This window comes from Sphaeramia orbicularis, chromosome 11 (assembly GCF_902148855.1).
Source record: "Sphaeramia orbicularis chromosome 11, fSphaOr1.1, whole genome shotgun sequence".
In the NCBI taxonomy this organism is placed as follows: Eukaryota; Metazoa; Chordata; class Actinopteri; order Kurtiformes; family Apogonidae; genus Sphaeramia; species Sphaeramia orbicularis.
In genome coordinates this window covers 12202450-12229038 of record NC_043967.1, presented here as the reverse complement: position 1 = coordinate 12229038, position 26589 = coordinate 12202450, and the positions used below count along the sequence as shown (strand labels likewise).

General features: G+C 36.9%; 1 protein-coding gene across 1 annotated transcript in view; it reads left to right on the top strand.

Moving 5' to 3' along the window:
• Nucleotides 1-26589, top strand: part of elp2 (elongator acetyltransferase complex subunit 2) — a 67407-nt gene that overhangs the window by 21765 nt on the left and 19053 nt on the right. The window contains exons 11-15 of the mRNA XM_030148132.1: nt 12687-12818; nt 18278-18427; nt 21511-21702; nt 23471-23540; nt 24087-24182. Of these exons, the coding sequence (XP_030003992.1) occupies nt 12687-12818; nt 18278-18427; nt 21511-21702; nt 23471-23540; nt 24087-24182 (640 nt within the window). The remainder of the gene's footprint in view (nt 1-12686; nt 12819-18277; nt 18428-21510; nt 21703-23470; nt 23541-24086; nt 24183-26589) is intronic.

Below are 26589 nucleotides of genomic sequence, written 5' to 3'. Positions count from 1 at the left end.
ATTTGAGCAGGATCTTAAACTGTAATGTTTGTAAAACATTGTTTAAGTTTTAACACAGGAACATTTTGTGATATAGCATTAAGTCCTGTTGTGATCTAATAAAAATGTGTTTAGTATTTGTGCATATTTCTGGTGTAATTCAATTCTTCCAGGAAATAATAATTTGTAAAAAAGAAACAAACAAAAAATTGTGTTTTTAACAGTATCATGATATATTGTGATATATCGTATCGTGATCATAGTATTATGATTTGTATCGTACCGCCAGATTCTTGCCAATACACAACCCTACTCATAATTAGACATTTTCATTTCATCCAGCAATTTCCAGATAAATATTTCAGCCACCGTTAACCCATAAAGACCCAGTGCTACTTTTGTGGCAGTTCCAAAATATTCTTTTTCTCTACAAAGAATCTACAAAATAATGATGTGGAAAAAAAATAAGCAAAACATTTACATTTATAACTTTTCTTTAGTGGTTTATCACCATTTCTTATAATATTATCCGCTATATTTTGTGTTTTTCCAGTAAAAATCATGTATTTTCCTGCATCTAATTCACTGATTATGTAGATGTTCATAAAAGCTCAGATTAAAGTTGAGGGTTATTAAATCAGACGCAGAGAAAACTGAAGAAAAAGTGGCTTTATCAGCAAATCTATCATTAACTGGACATAAACCAAGTGTTTTCATCCACTGTTATTGATCCAACTCCTTGGGTTTTACTGGTGAATCAATGTTGTAGAAGATGACGGTGTTTCCACGTTCACTATGGAGCCTCTGAACGTCCAAATGGATCGTATCTGATGACCACGAAAAGATGACAAACTATTTTACACCAATTATTTACATGGATTGATAGGATTAATGGATCAATAGGTATCAAACAGTTTAGATCAGTAGATGCTTTTGGTTGGCAGTGACCGTTTGGGTTTTTGTTGGTTAAAAGAGATTAGGGTACTCATTAGTTAAAGAGCTAAAAAGTCATCTGAGGCTCTGTACATATTTTCTCATGCAGTTTTCTCACATTTTATAGATTAAGGCAGTCTTATCTCAAAATGTGGAGTAGAACTTTATTTGTCCCCTGAGGGATAACTAATTGTCCCGCAGCATTAAGACCGAATAAAGTCAGTTTAATAATAGGAATACCATACAACACATTACAAATAAAACAGGGGAATGGTCTGGAACAAGGAATGTATTTCCTCAAATTGGTCGTACGAAGATTTTTTCATCATTATTTTGATTTTTAGTTCATTGATGTTTCGTTATATACTTCAAACTTGATCAAGTCTACGGTAATGCAGTTTCTAATCATCAGATGTAATCCGATCATCTAATTGGTTTTGAATCAACACTTGTTAATTTTTGGGGGGAGTTGCATTTTTTTTCGGGAAGGAGATATACGGAGTGATATTTGCCCATTAATTGGCTTTTCATTTTTTCCTTCTCCTGATTATATCATCCTTTAAAGATCTATTAGTCAGTTTGTTTTCAGTTCAGTATAATTATTTACAGGCCCATCACTTAGCTCAGTTTAATATCAGATGAGCAGCATTTTTTCTTCTAAGATGAAACGATGAATTAAAAAGGCTCTGGGTGGAATTTGCGTGCTGTTTGTCCAGGTCCAGATCAGATTAGGTTTGTAGGTGTCTCTAAATTGCCCCTATGTTTGAAAGTGAATGTTTGTATGTTGTGCAGTGGCGGACGTATGAAAGAGTGTTTCTATCTGCTAGTTTTGGCTAGTGGGTGTTTGTAGTGGGAACCTTGAAGCAAGGTCTGAAACTCTGAGTGGAAGTGGTGGGTGTTGTCATGCAGGATGGATCGCCCATTCTTTAAACCCTTTAACCCCCAACGTGGCTGTGGTGCTTGTTCTGAATGTATGATTTATTTGAAATAGTCCTAAAAAATCAACCGTTTGTTCAATAGAAAAATTTCAAAATGTACTGAGAGAATAGACCTTGTGCTTTCCATAGACATCTGAGCATGCTCAGTGCACCCCCACTGCTTATGGAATGGGCAAGGTTCTTGTGTGGGCTTAAAAAGTCTTAAAAGTCTTGAAGCTGCCAGTATTTTGCAAGATATTGGATAAAAATAATTTACCAAGTTTTCAAACACTGGAAAAAAAAAAAAAATTAGGTATTTACAATTACGACAATATCTTTCTTCAAACATACTGAAAATATGTAATTTAGAGATTAATGAGATAATTCAACTGGTCTCACAAGATTACTCGAAGCAATGTAAGTCTATTATTTCTAAGCTCTTTCAAGGCCTGTTGAAAGGCAAAGGAAACACAACAGATTATATAAAAAAAGATGGGAGAAAGAATTGAATACTGTTATATAATGTGAACAATCGGACAATGTGTGTGAATCTGCTACTTCTACCTCCTCTTCAGCCTACTGGAGAGAATTTTGTTGGAAATATGTAGTACGGTTCTTTATAACGCCAAAACAAGTTTAGTAGAAACTTGAATGCTCCTACATGCTAGAGGGGTTGTGGGGACACAGAGGCAAACCACACCCACATTTTTTGGTCCTGTATGAAAATTACAACTTTTTGGAAAGATGTTGGAATAAAAATAGAACAGATTTTAGGTTTTAAATTACAGCAACCAACTTTTCCACTTTTTTTAGGTAATCTTCCTGATGATTTGACAATAAATGACAAATACCTTCTAAAAATCTTTGGTGCAGCAGCAAAAAAAAAAAACTCACTTGAAAATGGCTTCAGCTTGATCCACTGGTGCTGGAGGACTGGTTGAAAATTATAGATGAAATTCACAAAATGGAGAGATTAACATTTATGCTAAGGCTGCAAGATGAACTCTACATGAGAAGGTGGAGCAAATGGATTAGTTTCTTTAAAGACAATTCATGTGTGGTTTGTCCCATTGTCCTGGGAGTGTTGTGTGAACTGCTGCTCTAAAAATTGGATTGTGTAACTTGATTGCTGTTGCATAACTGTAGCCATTATTAGGGACCGAGCCGAAAGGTAAGGCCCTCTCACACAGTGAGAGGCCTTGCCTGCAAGCAAGGCCCTATTGTTTTTCGTTCGTTTTTATTAGGGACCGAGCCGAAAGGTAAGGCCCTCTCACACAGTGAGAGGCCTTGCCTGCAAGCAAGGCCCTATTGTTATTCGTTCGTTTTTTATTATTATTATACTATCGTCACTTTAAACTGGATTTTGACCCCCTAAACATGCTCCAAAACTCACCAAATTTGGCACACATGTCAGGCCTGGTGAAAAATTTGATAAAATGAAAAAAGAAACCCCATAGGTGCCAAAATGGGCTCTCTAGCGCCACCTATGTGAAAAAAAACGGTAACTGCCCTAGTGGCCAGTAGGAATGTCGTAGAGACATGGAACCAGTGCCAAAATATTTGTTGGATGAAGCACTAAAAATGATATGCTGACAGTGATGACCTAACTCCAACAGGAAGTTCGCAATATGCCTTTCAAAATAAAATTTTCAAAACTAACTCCGATGACACCGTTTGTCCTATTGACTTCTAAATAGCACCAAAAGATAGAGTGAACCCTCTGCACAAAAGTGGTCTCGTAGCTTAGTCTTAACTGTCTTAGTTTTTTTTTTACAAGCCTGCAAAGTTGCGATGTTTGGAAGTCATTTTTCACTTTGCAGTTTTTCCCCACATGTGACATATCTACGCGTTCATGGGACTCACCACAATGTTCACATGCAAAAATTTTTGAGATAGGATTTACGGTTATTGATTTATAACAATTTGTTTATTTTCATACTTTTTCCTCTTTAGACTGCCATTTGACCCCCTTAACATGCTCCAAAACTCACCAAATTTGCCATGTATGTCATGGCTGGTGAACACTTTCATTCAATATCAAAATTAACCCCTTGGGTACCAAAATGGACTCTGTAGCGCCACCTATGTACTAAAAAACTCACAAAATGTGCCCTAGCGGCCAGTAGGAATGTCACAGAAACATGAAACAAATGCCAAAATGTTGGTCTGATTGAGCCGACAAATCATACACTGACACTCATGAGCTAACTCCAACAGGAAGTTGGCAATCTGCCTTTGAAAGTTACTCTACGTTTCTGCAATTACTGCTTATTCATTTCACACTTTTAAAAAAAAAATTATACCTCATTAAATTCCCACAAGTCTGCAGAATCCAAAAGTGAAAGAATTTTTCAGATACGACCTACGGTTATGGAATTATGGCGATTTTTTAAAGACTAAGTTTAGTTTCACTTTTCACAATGGTAAAATCCCTATAAAAGTCTTGCAGGTGCATTTTTAACATGTCTCTCTGTAGTGCAGTGGTTCATGTAGCTGACTGTGGAGCAGAAGGACCCTAGTTCAAGTCCCAGGCAATCTAAAATTTTTTTTTTTTTTTTTTTAAAAACAGGTTTTATTGCATTGTATTGTGGGTATTGGAAATTTTGCACACATTCAAAAGTACACGGAGTACATTTTTTCTAAATAAAACCCCAATTAAGAATAATACAAAATGTCTATTGCATAACTTCTTTTTATTTTTATGACCAAACGCTCAACTTTTTGTACAATGTTTCTTCATTCAAAAGTACTCTTTCTCACAGACACACATGCTCACACAATAGGGTTTTTCCAAAATAAATGCCTTAAATGTGATAAATCATCACTTTTATACTCACTTATTCATACAACTTCAATTCATTTTTCAAACTGATTCTTTCTCTCACATACAAAACAAATGCACATACACACAGTAGGGTTTCCAAAATAAAAGTCTCATTTTAAAGGTGATGGTGGCTTCAGCAGAGGGTCGCTGGTGTTCTGTACAGATGTAAGGAGGATAGACACTAAAGGATGGGAACTGGTATGGGGACGGAGAGGTGTGAGTGGAGCTGAGGTGTGGAGGGTCACGGGAGGCGGATCGCAGGGTAGGCGGATCACGCGGGGGGGCGGATCGCGTGGGAGGCGGATCGCCCGGTGCGAGGTCCCGCCCAATGCTGCTTGCAGCTTTAATATTATTATTATTATTATTATTATTATTTTTCCGTGACGCTTTAAACTGGAATTTGCCCCCCTAAACATGCTCAAAAACTCACCAAATTTGGCACACATGTCAGGCCTGGCGAAAAATTTGATAAAATGTAAAAATTAACCCCATAGGTGCCAAAATGGCCTCTCTAGCGCCACCTATGTGAAAAAAATGGGAAAAGCCCTAGTGGCCACTAGGAATGTCGTACAGACATGAAACCAGTGCCAAAATTCTTGTTGGATGAAGCACTACAAATCATCCACTGACACTTATGACCTAACTCCAACAGGAAGTTCGCAATATGCCTTTCAAAATAAAATTTCTAAAACTAACTCCGATGACACCGTTTGTCATATTGACTTCTAAAAAGCATCAAAAGATAGAGTGAAACCTCCTCAAAAAAGTGATCTCTCACTTTTTCCGGAACTGTCTTAGTTTTTTTTTTACAAGCCCGCAAAATTGTGATGTTTGGAACTCATTTTTCACTTTGCAGTTTTTCCTGACATGTGACATATCTACACGTTCATGGGACTCAGCACAATGCTCACATGCAAAAATTTTTGAGATAGGATGTACGGTTTTTGATTTATAACAATTCTTTTATTTTCATACTTTTTCCACTTTAGACTGCCATTTGACCCCCTTAACATGCTCCAAAACTCACCAAATTTGCCATGTATGTCATGGCTGGTGAAGACTTTCATACAATATCAAAAATTAACCCCTTGGGTGCCAAAATGGACTCTGTAGCGCCACCTATGTACTAAAAAACACACAAAATCTGCCCTAGCAGCCAGTAGGAATGTCACAGAAACATGAAACAAATGCCAAAATGTTGGTCTGATTGAGCCCGACAAATCATACACTGACACTCATGAGCTAACTCCAACAGGAAGTTGGCAATCTGCCTTTGAAAGTTACTCTACGTTTCTGCAATTACTGCTTATTCATTTCAGAGTTTTGACATAAAAGTTAGACCTCATTGAATTCCCACAAGTCTGCAGAATCCAAAAGTGAAAGAATTTTTCAGATACGACCTACGGTTATGGAATTATAGCGATTTTTTGAAGACTATGTTTAGTTTCACTTTTCCAAATGGCAAAATCCCTATAAAAGTCTTGCTGGTGCCCATTTTCACATGTCTCTCTGTAGTGCAGTGGTTCATGTAGCTGCCTATGGAGCCGAAGGACCCCGGTTCAAGTCCCAGGTAATCCAAAATTTTTTTTTTTTTTTAATTTTATTTTAAAACAGGTTTTACTGCATTGTATTGTGGATATTGGAAGTTTTGCACACATTCAAAAGTACACGGAGTACATTTTTTCAAAATAAAACCAAAATTAAGAATAATACAAAATGTCTATTACATAACTTCTTTTCATTTTTATGACCAAACACTCAACTGTTTGTACAATGTTTCTTCATTCAAAAGTACTCTTTCTCACAGACACACATCCTCACACAATAGGGTTTTTCCAAAATAAAAGCCTTAAATGTGGTAAATCATCACTTTTATACTCACTTATTCATACAATTTCAATTCATTTTTCAAACTGATTCTTTCTCTCACATTAAAAACAAATGCACATACACACAGTAGGGTTTCCAAAATAAAAGTCTCATTTTAAAGGTGATGGGGGTTTCAGCAGAGGGTCACTGGTGTTCTGTACAGATGTAAGGAGGACAGACACTAAAGGATGGGAACTGGTATGGGGACGGAGAGGTGTGAGTGGAGCTGAGGCGTCGACAGTCACGGGTGGCGGATCGCGGGGGAGGCGGATCGCCCGGTGCGAGGTCCCGCCCAATGCTGCTTGCAGCTTTAATTATCTTTGCTATTGGATTATAACTATTGTCTATTGCCGACTGTTGTTTGTTATGTTTTGTATAACAAAATGATAAATAACTAATAAAAACTAAGTGTCAAAAAAAAAAAAGTCTTGAAGCTACAAAGAAAGTAATGTTAGCCCACTCAGTTCTACCCGTTCCAATCCAACAATTTATATTGAAATTAGGAACCAATTATCACTGACTTTGCAACCCCCCAGTGAAAAATGGCTCGGAACGGGGGAAATTGAGACGTTGGAGTAAATAAATACATTTTCCTACATTCTAGGGGTCACACATTTTTGCCAGTGTGGCCTTGAAATGGGCATTAAATTCTGTTCTAAGTAGTCTTAAAAAGGTCTTATAAAAGTCTTAAATTTAACTTGTAGGAACTAGAGATGTAACGATTATCGGTGTAACGGTAAACCGCGGTAAAATTGCTGATGGTTAGTATTACCGTTTAAATTCTAATTATCATGATAACCATGTTTGATTACTGCACTTCGAAAACTCACGGTATTGCTCATTGCCTGGAGAAGCAGCATTCCAGGCACGCATCTCTCTCTCTCTCTCTCTCTCTCTCTCTCTCTCTCTCTCTCTCTCTCTCTCTCTCTCTCTCTCTCTCTGAAAAAGAAACTAAAACAACTCAAATTTGATCTGTAAAATGGTCAATCGACCTCCACTATGACCTGTCCAACTCTTTTTTTTTTTTTTTTTTTCCCCACTCAAAAAAAACACTCAGGAAAAAATAAGAGAATTGATAAGGAATTGGATTGGTAAGCAGAATTGATGAATGCATTGATATTGGTAAAATCCTATCAATGCCCACCCTTAGTGCAGATATCTCTTATGGCCATAAGGTGCCATCTTTAATGCACATTTATATATTTGATGTTTACATGTTAATATTTTAATGTTTCTGCCAACAGAAAATACATTGTGCATGTTATTTTATTTATTTATTTCAAAATACAACTTGGTTAAATTATTTTAGTGTGTGTATTAGTACTTTTTGAACATTTTGAGCACATTTCAACAATACCGCGATAATAATGATAACCGTGATAATTTTGGTCACAATAACTGTGATATGAAATTTTCATATCGTTACATCCCTAGAAGGAACCCTGAATGAGGGCAAAACACAAAAGCAGTGATTGAGAATGGCTCACTATAAAAATAGACGGTTTGGGTGTGTTTTTTATTTTTTTTTTTATTTTACACTTGTTTTCCTTGTCATTTTTTGTTTTTACTGAGTTTTCACTGTGCAATCCTTTTTGAAGTTCAACCAGGTGCCAAAAAGCAGCTGGACTGATTAAAAAAAACAAAACAAAACACAAATAAAAACCAAAAAACGAGCCCCAAAACAAAAACTACTGGGCCATAATTCAAATCCTTGTTGTTGTTCAGTTTGTTCCAGTTCACAGCAAGGTTATTATCGTAAATGAAAACTAACGACATGAGGAAAACTAGAATTGAAAAAACATTTTCGTTAACTGAAATAAATAAAAACTATAATTAAAAGAAAAAAATTATAACTAACTGAAACTATGTTGTGTGCTTACAAAACTAACTAAAATGTATAAAATTATGGATAAAATTCCCTTCATTTTTGTCTATGTCGGATTGATACGAAATCGATTTGTTTCGCTCTAGCAATTTTAGCTAGCAGCATCATACGGAACTTCATAGTCTGTCACTTCTCGTCACTTGTCGTTAAGTCATCTTCTGTTCCCCACTCTAGCTGGAAACATGGAGACTAAAGTAGGGAGAAAGCAGCAGAGTCCTGTCTGGGATTTATGTGAATACGACGGAGAAGAAGAGAAAAGATATGACAAAACTAAAATTATTTCTAAAACTAAACTAAAACTAAGCATTTAGACCAAAACGAGAACTTATAAAACTAGCAAACCTGCTGTAAAAACAAATTAAAACTAACTGAATTAGACAGAAAAAAAGTCAAAACTAAATAAAACTAAACTATAATGAAAAATCCAAAACTATTATAACCTTGGTTCGCAGTTCATGTTCAACATTGTAAATCTCTTACTGATGTACATTCTGAGTGTGGTATTTGGTAAAAACTTGTAAAACTTCAATTCCTCTCTTTGTCTTTTTCTGTTATTCCACCTGTTTTGACCAAAAATCACACAGTAAAGCAAAACCACTGAAGAAAAGGAACACTAGCACATCCTCACAGCAGCTTTAATGACACTGAAACAGACACAAATTCCCAGCAGCATGTTTCATTGGAATAATGTGTCAGGGGTTAAAGGGTTAACAGCTGTTCACTTGTATAATCCAGACAGGCCTTTCCGTTGGGTACCTGTGATATCACTGCAGAGCTTGATCAGCTGTGTCGTTGTGTTTTTCTGTTTAAGGCTGAATGATTCATACCAAACCTTGGTTAAATCAGTCGTGGGCAAATGAGTCCATTACATGAACACGTGTCTTAAGTGTATGTAGAAAAACATCACCGTTCAGGGTTTCCGGTCTTGGCTGAACACCTTCACTCCTCGTCACCCTCTGTCTTTCTCTGAATGATCTATGCCTTCCCTTTTCTGCTGTCCTTGTTCTATTCCTCCCCCACCGGCCACTGATAAGGCACGCCAAGCATCCATATAGTTCTCCTCTCGTAAACAAGACAAATGACGGCTTTTTGCCACTGTGAGTTTTTGCATGATTTACGGCGGGCTCTTGTGTGCAGAATTTTAAAATCAATCTGCTTAATGTTGCATCTCGCTCATCCTCAATATCTCCATCCATGTTTCTATCTGGCTGTCGCTCTTTCCTTTCTGTCTTTCTCCCCGTGTGGATGGCGGCCGGATCGTGTCGTTCAGAGTGAAGGCATGCCTTTATTGCTGTCATTAGTTCCGCTGTGTTTCAGCCTGCAGACAGGCATTATTTTGAAGGTCATTGATGACCAACCCAGGACGTAAGAGTGCCAAATGATTGAGGACAACACTTTGCTGCCACATACAGTAGATGTAGCGAAGATATGTGTGCGTGCCTTTAAATGTGTTTGTCTAGCATTGAACATACGCTGAGTCTGAGCACATTTTTCCTTCACTTTCTTTTCCTCAGGTTAATGTTGAAGCCAAACAGGCTCTCACTCTGCCTTCCTACTTAAAAAGCTGAATATATTAAGCTCCTATTTTCTGATTTTAATCGTTCACGCAGGAATTTAGCACTTCTTTCACATATTTCTTTACATCCTACATCCATATCGTTTAAGGCACTGGCTAATTAAAGATGGAGGAGATATAATATAGCCGTGTATGGATACAGACCACAGCGCTGCTCTCTGGGGTCAGTTCTGCTATCGATTGGAATAGATCTTCCCTCTGGGCCCAGTTTTACCTCCATGTGCTTCGGGCTCGATAAAGCTTTTAATTGTTTAAATTCCTCACGGCAGAGAGAAGTTATTCTCCCTGAATGTTCTCAAAGTCTTCGAGTGAACTCGCACAACTCATTTGGGCAGTGCAGGGAACTTGTTGCACCCAGGTGCACAACTAGAAGGCTGTCTTTTTATTCCCTGTGCTGTTTAACTCGATTATAAATCACAGGTGTCAAACATGCGGCCCAGGGGCCAAAGGGTCCAGTCCGGCCCTTGGGATGAATTCGTGAAATGCAAAAATTACACTAAGATATTAACAATCCTTTTAGTTCAGGTTCCACATTCAGAACAATTCAATCTCAAGTGGGCAGGACCAGTAAAATACTATCATGATAACATATAAATAATGACAACTCCAAATGTTTCTCTTTAATATTTTCATGTATTTACACTAAAACAAAGTATAATTTTGCAAAAATGTCTTAGAAGAAGTAAGTACAATTTTAACAATATTCTGCCTGTTCCTCAATGTTTTGTGTGTTTGTAGATCCACTGTGATCTGTAAGTTATAATGTACATGTGGAAATGATAAACTGAGGCATAATATGGTTAAAATTACATTTATTTTTTCAGTTTGTTCATGTTATTCACATCTTTTGAAAGGATAGTTTGTAGATGTAAACCTTGTCATAATGTAAATTAACTTTTTTCGCTCTAAAACATAGAGAAAAGTTTAGAGTTGAAATTATTTCTATATTATTATGTTATTTTACTGGTTCGGCCCACTGCAGATCAAATTTAGCTGAATGTGAAACTGAACTAAAATAAGTTTGACACCCCTGTTATAAATAATTTATCTTTTTTTTTTTTTTTTTTGCATTTGTAGATTTAGGTCTCAACTTTATCCTTGTGATTGCAACGTTTATAGTTGGTCTGTAAAATCCTCTGTAAAAGTATCTAGTTTTTCTGCTGTTCCTGCTTTATCAATGTAAATTCATAAGCCAGCTGTGATGAGTGTAAGAACTGTGAGGTGTCTTTTAGTGTAAAAGTAGCTAATATGAGACTAATTATACAGCAGTGTGATGGCAATTCATAACATTTATGTTTTTTTTGTTTTTTTTACTGTATTTCTTGGATAAAGTATGATTTTTGTGCAAAAACCAGCCAGTGTGTTGCAGTTAGAGCAGTTTCTGTAGATGTTCCAGTCATTCTTGTTAGTGCAGATTTAAAATATTTCAATTTAGTTTGACATTATTTCAAGTTATTTCTGTCTAAGCTCATAATCCAGCACTGAAACCAACCAGTTATGCAATCAGCACAATATGATATTAATATTGTCATGTTTTCTCTATTCTAGTATGTAATTCCAGTTCTTTATGGATATTATTTTAAATTAATGGGTGAATGAACACAGATTGCAACTGTATTGATATTTGTGTTTTATCTCATAGACTCTCATTTGGTTTAAATATACTGGATTATTTATTCTATTTTTATAATTTTTTCTACAGAAACTTCAGTGAAGTTAGAATGACCTCAGACTAGGGTTTAAAAGTACATTTCATATGTCGGTGTAATTGGTAACTGCACTTAAATCAGAATGGCCAAGGCGCCCCAGGTAGTGATTGAATCCAACAAATTCAATACAGAATTGTCTTGACACAGAAAAGACCAGACTGGATGGGTGTTGAGAAACGTTCAGGATTTTTTTTTTTTTTTTTTGTATATATATTTTAATGTTGTTCTGACCCCAGATGCAGTGACTGTGGGCTTTTTAAAACCAGACTGTGTTTTCAGCAGGCGCTTACCCTTCACACAGACCCCACAGAGCGTTTCCTCTGTCTATACCATCGTTCTCGTGAACACGACGCAGAGGTCACAGGCTCTCACCCAAATCCAATTTATGTAAATCCTTTTGTTTTCTCAAGCTTTTCCATTTTTCATGATTATTTGTTTAATATGAGGCTATGCACCGCAGTTGCTTTCATTTTGCATTAGACAAATATATTTTGTTAGAAAAACCACAGCACAGTTTATTTAACTCTAATAAGTTCCATTTCGCATAATTTCTCATCTGACTTGTCAGCCTAATTTGGTGTTTTTTTCTGATCTCTTAGGTTAATAAGTCTCGGAAAGAGACTGGGAACAGATTTGACGTTGCTAGTTTGTCTTCTTTTTCTGCATTTCTATCATCCTAAACCTATCGCCTAATGTTTCAATTACACCCAGGTGTCTGACACAACAAAAAGGTTACGCTGTATGCTGAATGTCATGAGAGCAGGTGTAGAATTGGATACAAAAATAACCTCCTTCAGTCATTTGCTTTTCTTCTCCATATATGGTTCCTGTTGAGCATTATAATGGCTATAGTTACTTTCATGTTTTTCTGGAGCAAGATGATGGCTCTGACCCAAAAACTAAATCTTCTTTTACCATCTGATGTCAGATATAAATGGTCTGATCATCCCCCCTGTGATTTTTTTTTTTCCCCTCTCCCTCCATTTCACACCAGGTGCGTGTAGGAGAGGTTGGTGGTAACACTCTGGGTTTCTATGGCTGCCAGATGAGTGTGGATGGATCCATGATTGTGGCTCATGCTTTTAATGGAGCGCTGCATCTCTGGTGTAAAGACCAGGACCGGAAGGTGAGAGTCACAACCTCATTTACACTTTCAAATCATACCACACTGGTATTTCAGAAGTATGGGAAGTTGAAATTGTTTCTTCAAATCATACAACCATGTTTGATGTTTTCATCTATGCCAGGGGTGTCAAACATGCAGCCGAAACCGGCCCGCCAAAGGTTCCAATTCAGTTCGGGATGTATTTTCAACATGTAAAAATGACACTGTAAATCTAAATGTTCAGGGGCCACACACAGCCTAAGTAAAATAATAACATAATGACCTATAAATAATGACTCCAAATTTTCATCTTAGTTTAATGTGAAAAAAATAATTTTACATTTTGCTTTTAAATAATGACAACTCCTAATTTTTCTCTGTTTTAGTGCAAAAAACCCTATTACATTCTGAAACTATTTACATTTACAAACTATCCTTTAACAGTAAAATATGAATAACCTGAAGAAATATGAACAACCTGCAATGTCTAAAGAAAATTAAGTGCAATTTTAACAATATTCTGCCTGTTACTAAATGTTTTGTGCCTTTGTAGATCTGATCTGTAATGCACATGTATAAATGATAAGTCGAGGCATAATATTGTTAAAATTGCACTTGTTTTGCTTAAAGCAGCGTATGACGTTCGTCACCAATTTTTCATCCAATCTGTAAAACCAGAGTGATAGCTGAAGTATCACGGATCCCTTAGTCTTTCTGTGATTACACACCTTACACCCTTACTCTGACAGAGTGAGTCAGACTGATATCAGCCTTTAAAGTCACTGGTTGACCTCTAATGTGTAGTGCAGGCCATAGATCAGGGATGTCAAACTTATTACAAGGGTCACCTTGCGATCCAATACGATCTCAAATGGGCTGGACAAGTAAAATAATAACATAATAGTCTATAAATAAGGACAACTCCAAAAAAATAACATTAAATTATGAAAATAGTGACATTTACAAACTACCAAAAAAAGTCAGTTGTGAATAACATGAAAAACTGAAATTTCTTAAAGCAGCGTATGACTTTCATCACCAATTTTTCATCAAAACTATAAAACCTGAGTGATAGCCTAAGTATCACGAATCCATCTTTTCTGTGATTACACACCTAAATCACTTCTGTCACCGTGAACAACTTTGAAGTTGATTCAATCACAAGCAGTCTGTTTGTTTACATACCAAACCGATATGTCACATGGGCCTTTTTGGCAATTTTGTCACAAGTACATTGTGGGAATGGGAATTGCCGCAGCAGCATCAAACACGTAAACGGCTTCACTCCCTCTTGCTGCTGCAGCTGCATGGAATTCCAAAAAGGCCTGAGTGACAGTTTGGTTTTGATTTAGTCTGTAAACAAATGGGCTGCTTATGATGGAATACACTTCGAGTTGTTCACCATGAGGGAAGTGATTCAGGTGTGTAATCATGGAAAGACAGATTTGTAACACTTAGGCTATCACTCTGGTTTTACAGATTTGATGAAAAATTGGTGATGAACGTCATTCGCTGCTTTAAGGAATTTCAGTTTTTCAGGTTATTCACATTTTTATGATAGTTTATAAATGTCACTATTTTCATAATTTAATGTAATTTTTTTGGAGTTGTCATTATTTATAGGATATTATGTTACTATTTTACTTGTCCAGCCCACTTGAGATCGCATTGGGCTGTAGGTGACCCTCGTAATAAATTTGACGTCCCTGATCTACATCCTGCACTACACATTAGAGGTCAACCAGTGACTTTTTAAAGGCTGATATCAGTCTCTCACTCCGTCAGAGTAAGGGTAAATATTTCCGCTGCTTTCTCCTTCCTTCTACAATCTGTGTATCATCACTTTGAAAGTCCCTCTCGGTTTATGAAAGAATAACAACCTCCGAGCTGCCACCGCACTGTGAACATGGCAAAGATTGACAAAGACCTGTTTTTTATTTGCCCTTTTCTTTTGAAGGGATTTCTTCCAGTTTAATACCATGACACGGTTCCTTATGTTCCCTCATGACACTATTTCACAAATGTACAGTTATAGCCACTCAAGAACTAACCAAACAACCCAGATAAGATTTACCCCCTATTCTGGATTGAAGGGGGAGGGTGTCAGACCTCTGTACAGACCTGGCACCACACTAATGAAGTGTGGCCATGATTAATCTACCTATATCACAGCCTCCCTGAGGAAAATGGGACCCTTTTGTAAATCATCTACTTCTGACTTTATCAGAAACGAGACGACTGTTGACTCAAAGTAATAAATACATAAATTAATAACTGAATCTGTAAATAAATCTGAAACTGAGTATTAAACTGTCATAAAACTAGACGATTTAAGGTGCTAGTATCAGCCTGATATCACCCATCAGCCACTATCAGAGCCAAGTTCTGTCAATACCGATAGTCAATACAAACTGTTTACAAACTCATTACTGCTGGTTAGTCATCAATCTCTTCTACAGACCATTTACAGGGTGTCCATAAAGTCTCTTTACAAGTTAACAAATGTATTACCAAAGCAAAGAAATAGACAAATCTGTGGAAATTATTACAAAAGTAGAAACGCACTCAGACAGCACAGACCTCCACCAAGGCAGATCAGCCCCCCCCCCCCCCCAATTACCACCAAAATTTAATCATTTGTTCCTTGTGCCGGTATCAACATTTCCTGAAAATTTCCTGAAAATCCATCCATAACTTCTTGAGTTCTCTTGCTAACAGACAGACAAACACCAATGAAAACATAATGGCAGAGGTAATAAAAAGTAGATCTTGAAGTGTTTTTTTGCCTCCTTGAATACTCCTCTATATGGGCACCATTAGTTACATGAAGCACATCCAGACTGTACTGGATGTCGTCCACTCCTCCCTTTATCCAACACTGTCACTGTCTCCATAAATGTCTTGTACCATGCACGAATTAATGGACGTGACTGTAGATATCTTCCATGCTTAATCCTGTAGTTTCGTTAATTGTTAATTGTTAATTGTTAATTTATTTGCACAAAATAAAACAGCAATAGAAAAAACAACAACATTCAAACAAATAACAAAATTGTGCAGGAGAGGTTAGAAGCCAAAAAGAAGGCTTATATGAATACCTCCCCCGAAATGAGCAATACACAAAAAAAAATAATTAAAAAATACAATATAACTGAAATAATACACTAAAGTAAAAACAGTAAAAATGTAATCTACATTACAAATCATCAAATACAAATTGAGTGATACACAGCTTTACATTTTTTCATGGATTAAAGTCCTTTTCAGATGCTTTTTAAAACAATGATAAAGTAGATGTTTGAAGTTCAGGTCTTAGATTATTCCACAGATTTGGTCCAAGATATTTCAGAGAATACTGACAGACTGAAGTTCGGCAGTACGGAAGATAAAATTTGCTTGAAAATCATGTCGGAAAGTTGTGAATAACAGAAGACAACATAAAGAAATTGTGAAAAACTTTCGGAAGAATATGAGTTAAGTGAACATATTTGTACATGAAGATACAGGTCTGGTAAACGTTCACATCAAAAACTGAGAGAAGATTGAATTTTTTGAAAATTTCGTTGACTCTGCGTATCTGATTTTGTTTCAATAAACCACGATATACGTTGTGCCTTTTCTTGAGGAGTAGCCATTTTTAGTTTTTTATTTAACAGAACCTTTCATCAACAGGGTGAAACCTGAAATACACAAATGCTATGTGGTTAAAAACTTTGATAACCACTGTGTATATAGAACAAATCTGATTAACTTATCTCATCAATTGCTTTTGTAATACATTTTTTAAATTGTAAAGAGACTTTTTGGACACCCCTGTGTATGTAGACTTGTCATGATTATTACATAATCTCCATATCACGTTTATTTGAAATAATCTTTTAACGATGATCATTTCGTGATAATGATCTCCGTCAGGGCTGCACAAGTACGCCAATCATACGTCACACATTATGCAAAGATAAGCACTGTCAAAACAGGTAAAATGCGAGTCACAACATTCATCTGTGTGTTTTTAATGTAGGTTTAAGATTGGAGGTTTCACTTGATATTTCTAAATGAATTTTCTGTGCACTTTGTTTGATAACCAAGCAAGTAGATGCCAGTTTTTAATAAGAAAAGTCAATGAGAAACAAAATTCATTTTGTATGTTTTGAAGTTATATACTAATAAATGTCTTTACTTGGTCATAAAGGGTATGTGCACATTTACTCTATGATTAGATTTATACTGCAGAGGTGACATGAAGAATAGACAATCCTAGTGTTAATTGCTTTTATTTTTCTAACACTTATCAGTTTGAGTTTACAGTCTCAGGTGTCAGTATTGTGACAGCTCTACGTATAGGCCAGTGTCTCACACAATTGGGACAAAGCGGTTGTATAGATATTTCCAAATGTTATATTAGGGTTGGTCAGTACATCAAATTAATTTAATCAATTGAGGTTTTACTTTCTGAAAATTGTAAGAAATGTCCAAATTGAACATTCATGACTATTCCTATGGAGATGTTTCTTGCTCAACCTGTTTGCAACATGACAATGGAAACTGTTTGCTTCTTGTGATGTGTCAATTGTGACTCCATTCAGATATGGCATATGGTTTTAGTAAAGAAAGAGTATTTTATTCCTGAATAAAGTTTTGAATTCAGTTCATGTAGCCAGAAAACACTTAATGAGAGTCTTAAATTGGAAAAAAAAAATCTAGACTTTATTTTTTCCCCCAACTCTTGTATTTCAGAGTTTGCCATTAGTTGAAGAGTAATACAAATTTCCTTCCAAAATCTTTTGGTTTTCTGTCCTTCCACCAGGAGTACATGTTTCCTACCAGTGCTGGGATCTATGAACTTGCTTGCTGTTGTGGGCTTTCACTGTCATTTCTCACCAGATGAATCTGACCAATGAGAAGATGCATTTTGGGAGAGAGTTGACCTCCTTATGCTCCTGTTTTACAGAAAACACATAAATATGCAAGAGCAAACAACCCTCCACTGGGCGTTTCACAGGGACTTGAAGGCTATTTCTTCATTTTCATAAGAAATGCATGACTTTGTCCTGGAGCGCCACAAGCAGGACCGTGTTCTAAATAGGATTTGGAGTCAGTGCACTGCTACACAGCTACACTGTTTGAGAGACTGCTATTAGTGTAATTAGTCACAGCCCATCTCCTGTCTGCCACTCAGTTTGACTGGCTTAGCATGTGTCTTTGTCGGATGTCCCTGAGAAACAGTCGGGTCTGAAGTCCCAACATTACATTCAGGGATAACTTCATTTCATTAAGTTACACCCCAAAGAGTTTAGAACTAATTCCGATGTTTCAAAGGAGATTGATTCAGCAGACAGCAACACCTAAGTTCCAATCAAACTACTCCCATGAGGTTTCTTATGGACGGTGTGAGTGATGAACGTGTGGAAGGGGTCTCTAGATAAATTAAATTAAAGACTAAAAGCTGTGAATTCACCGTTACGATGTCGTCCGCACAGGGGGAATGGAGGCCTGGCGTCGTCATATCAGGTCACTTTAATGCGGTCCAAGACCTGAGCTGGGACCCTGAGGGTGAGTTCATCCTCAGTGTGGGTGCAGACCAGACCACCAGACTCTTCACTCCATGGAGGAAACATGACAGCCAACAGGTTTGGACTTTTTGTTTTTCTGCTCCTTAAAACATACAAACAAATAAATCTGTTTTGTCTTCTAAGCTCACTGGCCATGAGATTTTGTGAAGGCGCTGTGTTCGTCATCATCTTCATTAGCAGTTTCTTCAAACATCTCTACCAAAGTTATGGGTCGGATTCATTTCCTTGAGACAATGTCTACAAACTGTGTTCACAGTTTTAAGAAATTTTGATTTTTGCATTTTTCATGAATTTTTGAAATGTTAAAAATGTGCCTTTACTTATAATGGTCTGTATTTTTGATGGCTTATAAAATAGAAATGGTTAGAGATATCAATATAGTTATGATTGTGCACTGATACGTACTCATATGGACTTTAATTTAAGTAGCTGAGTTCTCCTCCAGTGAAAGTTCCACCCACTTCTACTGGGAGATTGATCTCCTGCTTCAAGACCACAGGACTGTAACATAGTGGCAGAATCTGACAACCTCACAAATTCAAGTTGTGGTTGATTCTTGATACAACATGCCGGTGACATACAGGGCCCAGGGTTCCTACGCAAGCATATAAAAGTATGGAATTTGATTTTAGAAATTTCCAGGTCTGGAAAAGTATGGGAAATGGAAACAAGTGTATGGAAAAAATATTCATGCTTCCAAGACTGTTACCACTGTTTTATTTTCTAAAACATAAAATTAGGAATATCTAAAAAAAAGAAATGGATCGATCTGTTTTTTTTTTAAGGCAGCTAAAATGTTTGTGTGAGAGCACATACAATAAGCTACATGTCCCAGAAAATGAATGAATACCCAACCTTGTGCTCTTATCCTCCTCCAACCCATTTTAAGGCCCGCCCAGGTGTCATCAAATTTCACTGTTGCTTCGACGGACAGGTGATGTCCACACACTGTTTGTGAGCGAGATATTCAACATGCCTTGTATGATCGTTGGCAGAACTCATAATGGGTAGATGGAAATTCTCTGACGACTGGCTCATAAATCCCAAATATAAAGACTGGTTGGCTTTTTTTTTTTAACCAAGATATCTGGAAATTAGGGTCTGTAACAAGTATGGAATTTAGAAATCAAATCAAAGTTTATTTATCTAGCACTTCACAACAACATAAAGAAGCCCAAAGTGCTTTAAATCTAAAAGCATGATTAAATTATAAGATAGAAACAGGTTAGGCAGGTACCATAAATATGCATTAAACCAGGGGTCTCAAACTCATTTTCTTTCAGGGGCTACATTCAGCCTAATTTGATTTCAAGTGGGCCGGACCAGGAAAATAATTGCATAATAACCTATATATAACAACAACTCCACATTTTTGCCTGTGTTTTAGCACAAAAACCCCCATTAAATTATGAAAATACTTACTTTAATAAACTATCCAAACAAAAAAGATGTGAATAACCTGAAAAAACTGAGATTTCTTAAGAAAAATAAGTGCAATTTTAACAATATTCTGCTTCAACTTATCATTTTTACATGTGCATTATGGATCAGATCTACAAAGACACTGTTGTTCGTCCATCAGTCTCAATGATGTCCTTGACTTCAGTTTTTGTAGGACCTGGATCAGCTTGTCAGCCCTATTTTTGCCCCGAAGTATCCACCAGAAAGACACTAAACACTTAGTAACAGGCAGAAAATTGTTCAAATTGTGCTTAATTTTCTTTAGACATTTCAGGTTGTTCATATTTGTTCATATTATTCACATGTTATTGTTACAGGATAGTTTGTAAATGTAAGTATTTTCATAATTAAATGTTATTTTTTGCACTTAAACAAAGACAAAAATTTGAATTTGTCATTATTTAGAGGCATAGTGGAATATTTTTTTCACATCAAACTGAGAAGAAAATATGGAGTCGTTATTTTTTGTAGGTTTTTATGCTGTTATTTTACTGTAGATCATATTGGTCTGTATGTGGAACCTGAACTAAAATGAGTTTAACAGCCTTAACTGTGGAATTTTTGCACTTTGTAAATTCATCCCACGGGCTGCATTGGAACCTTTGGTGGGCCGCATTTGGCCCCCAGGACGCATGTTTATGTTTATGTTTATGCATTTGGCAGACTCTTTTTTCCAAAGCGACTGACAGGGGAAAACCAATCAAATCACTCAATCAATCAAATTTTATTTATATAGCACCAGATCACAACAAAAAAGTTATCTCATGACACTTTATATATAGAGTTGGTCAAAACCAGACTCTAAGCCAATTTACAGAAACCCAACAGAATCCTCCAGGAGCAAACACTTGTGACTGGTGACATGGCGCATGTTTGAGACCCCAGCATTAAACAATAGGACACAACCCACAGTGATAAGAGACCACAGATAAGAACATAATAGTGTCTCAGTGCGAAGGGTTAAAAGCCAGTCTAAACAGGTGAGGCTTTAACCTGGACTTGAACAGGGGCGGGTCGGTGAGAAGTCGCAAGTCAGGAGGCAGCGAGTTCCAAAATTTTCAAATGTGTAGGAACCTTGAGGGCCATTGATCCTATTCTTTATTTATTGCGATGTGCTCCTTATAATGACCTCTGATTGTGCGTGATGGAGTCTGATATGTTCATGTTCTAACTTTCTGTGAGTGTTAAAGGAGTATTTTAGTGTAATTATACATTTAGAAGAGAACTAAATGTGAACTGAGTTGCTAGGATTGTTTGATCATCCTCACCAACGCTGTCAGATATGCGTAGATTCGTTATTAATTTACTGTACGCTACAAAGCCAAGCTCTCCCTTCACCTTAAGCTTCTGCCTGTAACATGATAGAGGCGGCGTGACAGCTCGTCAGTTTAGGTGGGAACATTATCAAGATTCCAACTGCAATGTTGCCCTTCCCCCGTGCCAGAGTAAAACAGGTGTTGTCGTCGAGTCCTTCATCTTCACTTCTATTTCAACGTCCGCTCAGTTTTGTGTTTGGCTTGATTTTCCATGCTTGGGTTTACAGCCAAAAAACACAGTTCCACAACATCAGAGACTCGCCGAGATGCTTGGCACTTCCCCCGGCAGCCACTTGTAGCTCGTTCAGATCCTTTTGATCGCATTTGCCTCTCCACAATGTCTTTGTTTCTTTCACCCTGAAGGCGACCTGGCACGAAATCTCGAGGCCGCAGATCCACGGGTACGACATGCAGTGTTTGGCCACGGTCGGCAGATTTCAGTTCGTGTCTGGAGCCGATGAGAAGGTCCTGCGTGTTTTCCAGGCTCCTCGTAACTTTGTGGAGAACTTCGCAAACATCTCTGGGACCTCGAAAGAACAGCTGTTGACGTCCAGTGTGAGTATCGTGAGAAAATAGGGATTTATTCAAGTTTATTCCATACTTAGAAAACAGTCGTGTTGGTATGTAGCTGGTAGTTTTCAGTCTATTTTACTTCTGCATAGTCTTTCAGTTTGGTTTTTGAACTCAGTGTTTTTAAGTAGGTTTTTGCTTAGTTTATCAGGTATCATGAGGAAAGTCCTGTTACATAAAAGCTGAAAAGAGTATCACGAAGGAATGCATAACGACAAATGTCATGTGTTACAACTATTTCTTATTAAAGATTTGTGGATATCGTCGTAAAGACATTTTATTCTTGTACATCGTGCACCATAAACATTGGGGAAAAGCAAAGCTGACTTTACCTGCAGTTTTTTTTTAATTTATTTTTTTTTACTGGCTAACAGGGTTAACACGGGTCTTAAAAAGTCTTAAAAGTCTTGAATTTACAAATCTGCATTTAATACCTTGAAAAAGTCTTTAAAAGTCTATTAAATTTGATATGGTAGGTCAGTGGTTCTTGTACTCTCTCTGTGTCTGTCAGAAATGATCGGTTACTGCCTTTATTCGTGTTGGAAAAATTTAAAACAAAACATCACTTTTTCAGTGCAGAATAGTCAGGACCTGTATGAACGTACTTGTGATATAAAAAGCTGTAAAAAAAAAAAAAAAAAAAAAGAGAAATAATTATAAAAATTTACATGCAAACTAATCCCTGGAAGAAATATGTGCCCAGTGTGTAAAGGCCTTATGATTTATGGGGCTGCGAACAGACTCCTTCTCTTCTTTTTTCTGTTTTCTAGTGGGTGCCATCCAGCATTAAGGTGCATTACTGCCACCTCTGAGTGTAGATGAGCATTTATATGTCCTCAACTAAAGGCCAGAAAGGACACACCAAACACTAGCTTTAACAAAGGGTTTCTTGCGACCAATAGGAGAAGGAAATGGAGGACTGAATGAATGAATGATTTATTTATTTTTAAAATGGGACAGTTCGTATGAATGAACATGAGAGATTGTAGCCATACGGATAGTTTCCAATCTGCAACTTCACCACTAGAAGTCACTGAATATCATACACCAGTGTGTTTCAACCTTGGACTCAGGATCCCACGTGGGGTCGCCTTAAATTCAAATGAGGTCGTCTGGAATTTCTAGTAATTGATTAAAAAACAAACAAACAAAACAAAACTTACTAATAAATAATATGTGGTGAGTTGACAGAGACAATCCCAATACATCAAAGATATTAAACTGTGAAGCTGAAACTGAAGCACTGTGGTTCTGTTTATCTGTCATATGTTCATTGTGGTCGGTTTCAGATGCTGCAGCTCTTTCATAATTCATAGTTTGAGTTCTTGTTTGTTCAGTATTAATTGTCAGCCTTGTAAATCCAAGCTGGACTGACTGTACATATCTTGACCAAGGAAAATCAAATTCTTACTTTGTGCAGTAATCTACACCTGACTCTACTGCCTCCGTCCATAATAATATACATTATATAGACTAAATGTCGTCTAAAATTAACGTTTATTTGCACCATAGTATAGCAAACTATTACATGATCAAAAGCAAATTAATTTTAGCAAAAAAAAAAAAAAGTCTGAGGCTTGAATGTCTGGGGTCGCCAGAAATGTGTGATGTTAAAATGGGGTCACGAGCCAAAAAAAGTTGGGAACCACTGTTATACACTGAACCTTTAATGACATGACTACTTTTACTTTCAGTCCTCATAAATCCACAGTTACCAACATGTCTGTTAATCACTTTATTTTCTCATTGCCAGGACTCTGCCAACCTTCCAGAAGGAGCCAGCACACCTGCCCTGGGTCTATCAAACAAGGCCGTATTTCAAGGTAAAATACTTGCACCTTATACTAAATAATTGCTCATATATCGTACTGTTCATCTCAGTCTAGCACAGTTAGCAATTATTTATCTCTGACAGTTTGCACAATTACTTAGATATTACACATTTATTTAAATATATATTTTTCTCTTAGTTATAGTCGTTTATATTTTTATATTTTTATACTCATTCTCTTTTGCGTGCCAGTCTTAAATGCCACGTTGTTTTGTTTGTTTTAATTCCATAGTTAAATTATTGTATTTCTGTTTTTATACATCTTAAATTCTCTTGGCGTTCAGTGTGGACGGCAAAGTAAGATTTCAGTTGTACAGGGAAATCTGTACACATGACAATACAACGCTTTGAATCTTGAATCTTTGAAGTCAGCTGTGCATTTGAGTATTCATGTGGAGCCTCTTCTTGTTTGATAATCAGTTTCCGTCAGCTTCATTCAGTAATCTGACAAAAGATGCAACTTTTACTTGAGTACTTGAACTTTGACGAGATCTGTTGAGTATTTTTTTTTAGGTTTTTAAAATGGGTTAATTTGCAGGTGACCTGGTCCAGAAAACCTGTGAGGATGAGAAGCAGTTCAACAGTGTCTCTGATCAATACCAGGAGTCCTACTTCCACCCGCTCAACATGACTGGTACTGTTTTTTTTTTCCCTTCTGAGTAAATGCTTGTTAAATTTGATCGTGTCTGATAAATAATTTTCGAGCAAAAATGCATTCCTGTCTCCCTCTACAGTCTGATGGCCTGATTCATATTCCTCATGTTGAGTCACTCAGTAGCTCAGCACATGTTCCTGCCTGCCTGTCGCTGGATGCTCTTATAAGAGACAATGACATGCAGTCGAACAGACAGTGTTTCCCTGTGTTTTACTGCCGGGGTCTACGGGGCTTGAGGCTCTGTGGTCAAATACAACACAAGAAAATATTAAAAAGTTGCAAATTGTACAAAATAGAGCCGCTCGCACTGCATTGCAGTGTGGCTACAGAACAAATGTTATTGAGATGCATAATTACTTGAACTGGCTCTCTGTTAAAAAAAAGATTACTTTATTCATTACTGGTTTTCTTTAGAAATATTATCAGAACAAAAAAAAACATCCATCTTGTACAAAAATGTTGGTTTTAGTTCAGATAGACATAGCTATGCAACCAGGCAGACAACCAGAGGTAATTTTACACTACCCAAATCAAGAACAAATGCAATGAAACAAATGATAATATACAGAGCTGTGCAAGAATGGAACAAACTACCAGAACACATCACACAAGAAAACTGTAAAATGAAATTTAAGATATCAGTTAAGACGCATCTGTTGACCATAGATGATTGATACCTGGGTTAACTGAATATACAGGGTGGGGAAGCAAAATTTACAATATTTTGAGGCAGGGATTGAAAGACAGTGTATGACCAATTAGTTTATTGAAAGTCATGAGAATTTATTTGCCACAAGAAAATGTACATAATAGAAAATGTTTTTATTCTATGTGTCCTCCTTTCTCAATAACTGCCTTCACACGCTTCCTGAAACTTGCACAAGTGTTCCTCAAATATTCGGGTGACAACTTCTCCCATTCTTCTTTAATAGTATCTTCCAGACTTTCCCGTAATAGTTTTGCTCATAGTCATTGTCTTCTTTCCATTATAAACAGTCTTTATGGACACTCCAACTATTTTTGAAATCTCCTTTGGTGTGACGAGTGCATTCAGCAAATCACACACTCTTTGACGTTTGCTTTCCTGATTACTCATATGGGCAAAAGTTTCTGAAAAGGTATGGATAATAGTGTTAGGTATGATTATGACATCAATATATGTTTGGTTTCAAAACAATTGACGTAGTTCCTGCTGAGAAAAAACAACTAAATGTTCATTGTAAATTTTGCTTCCCCACCCTGTATATGTACTGTATATATTATACCGCTGCTGACCTAAAGGAGCTGTCGTGTCTGTTTTTTTTTGTATGTTATGTAGTGTGTGAAAATTGTTTGGAATGATTATATTGTGTTATTTGCACTGACAAGTTGTAAAGATTATTGTAAGGACCCCAGGAAGAATAGCTGTAGCTATGGTACAGCTAATGGGGATCCTAAATAAAGAAAAAGAATAAGGGCTCAGAGAAAACAGGGTGCAGAAAACCAAGTAAAAATAGACAAAGTAATAGCTTAAATATGGGATGTACATCAGTAGAGTAGAGCCAATGTAATGCAGTATATTAAAATCTAAGGCTAGAAGGTGTCAGGGGCTGTCATCAGCATGATTGAAGCCACTCCTTAATCTGCAATGCTAATTAGAAAGACGCTGATGTGATTGCAAAGTTTAAGTATCAGTGACCCCGGGCTGCGCAGGGAGCGGGCAAGTGCAGAGAGTGTTGTTAACAATGCATTTTCACTTCTTTGATTAGCTTCCCGAGGCAGAAAGACGAATGAATAATTAGGCAAAAGGGGAAGCCATTGACCAATAACAAAAAAAACACAAGGAGGGTAGTTTTCAGTTCTATACAGCACACAGAGGCTCGTCGTGTACAGCCTGCAGTGAGGAAGAGGATTGGCACCCGGCTAGGTTTGATCCCCCCCTCAAAGCCAGCAGCCGTTAAGAATCGGAGATAAAACCGCAGTTGTTTTAAAATATCTTTTTTTGGGGAGGAAAAGGCGAGCGCGGCGCCGAGGATTTCATGCAAGCGAAAATGCTAAAAGAAGCTGTATCTGAATGTGAGAGAACATTGTCTCCAGGCGATCAGTTGTGTTCTCAGTCGAGCATATAGCTTTTAGTTCACTCTTTTTCTCGCAGTCTTTGTGGCGCTCACACTCTTGTCTTTCTTCTTCTCTTTAACTCGCATGCCTGTCACATACACACATGCACATATGCAACGCTTTATCTGTCGCTCTTTGGCTTAACAGTACAGGGGTTTAAAAGAGGAAAATTATAATAGCCACTTGGGTGTAATCCTCATTTAGTAAATTGGAAACCGGTACCGTTTGAATTTTAAACAGCTCAGTTTTCAGGGGCCTTGCAAATGACAGTTATGTAAGGATTTCTGAA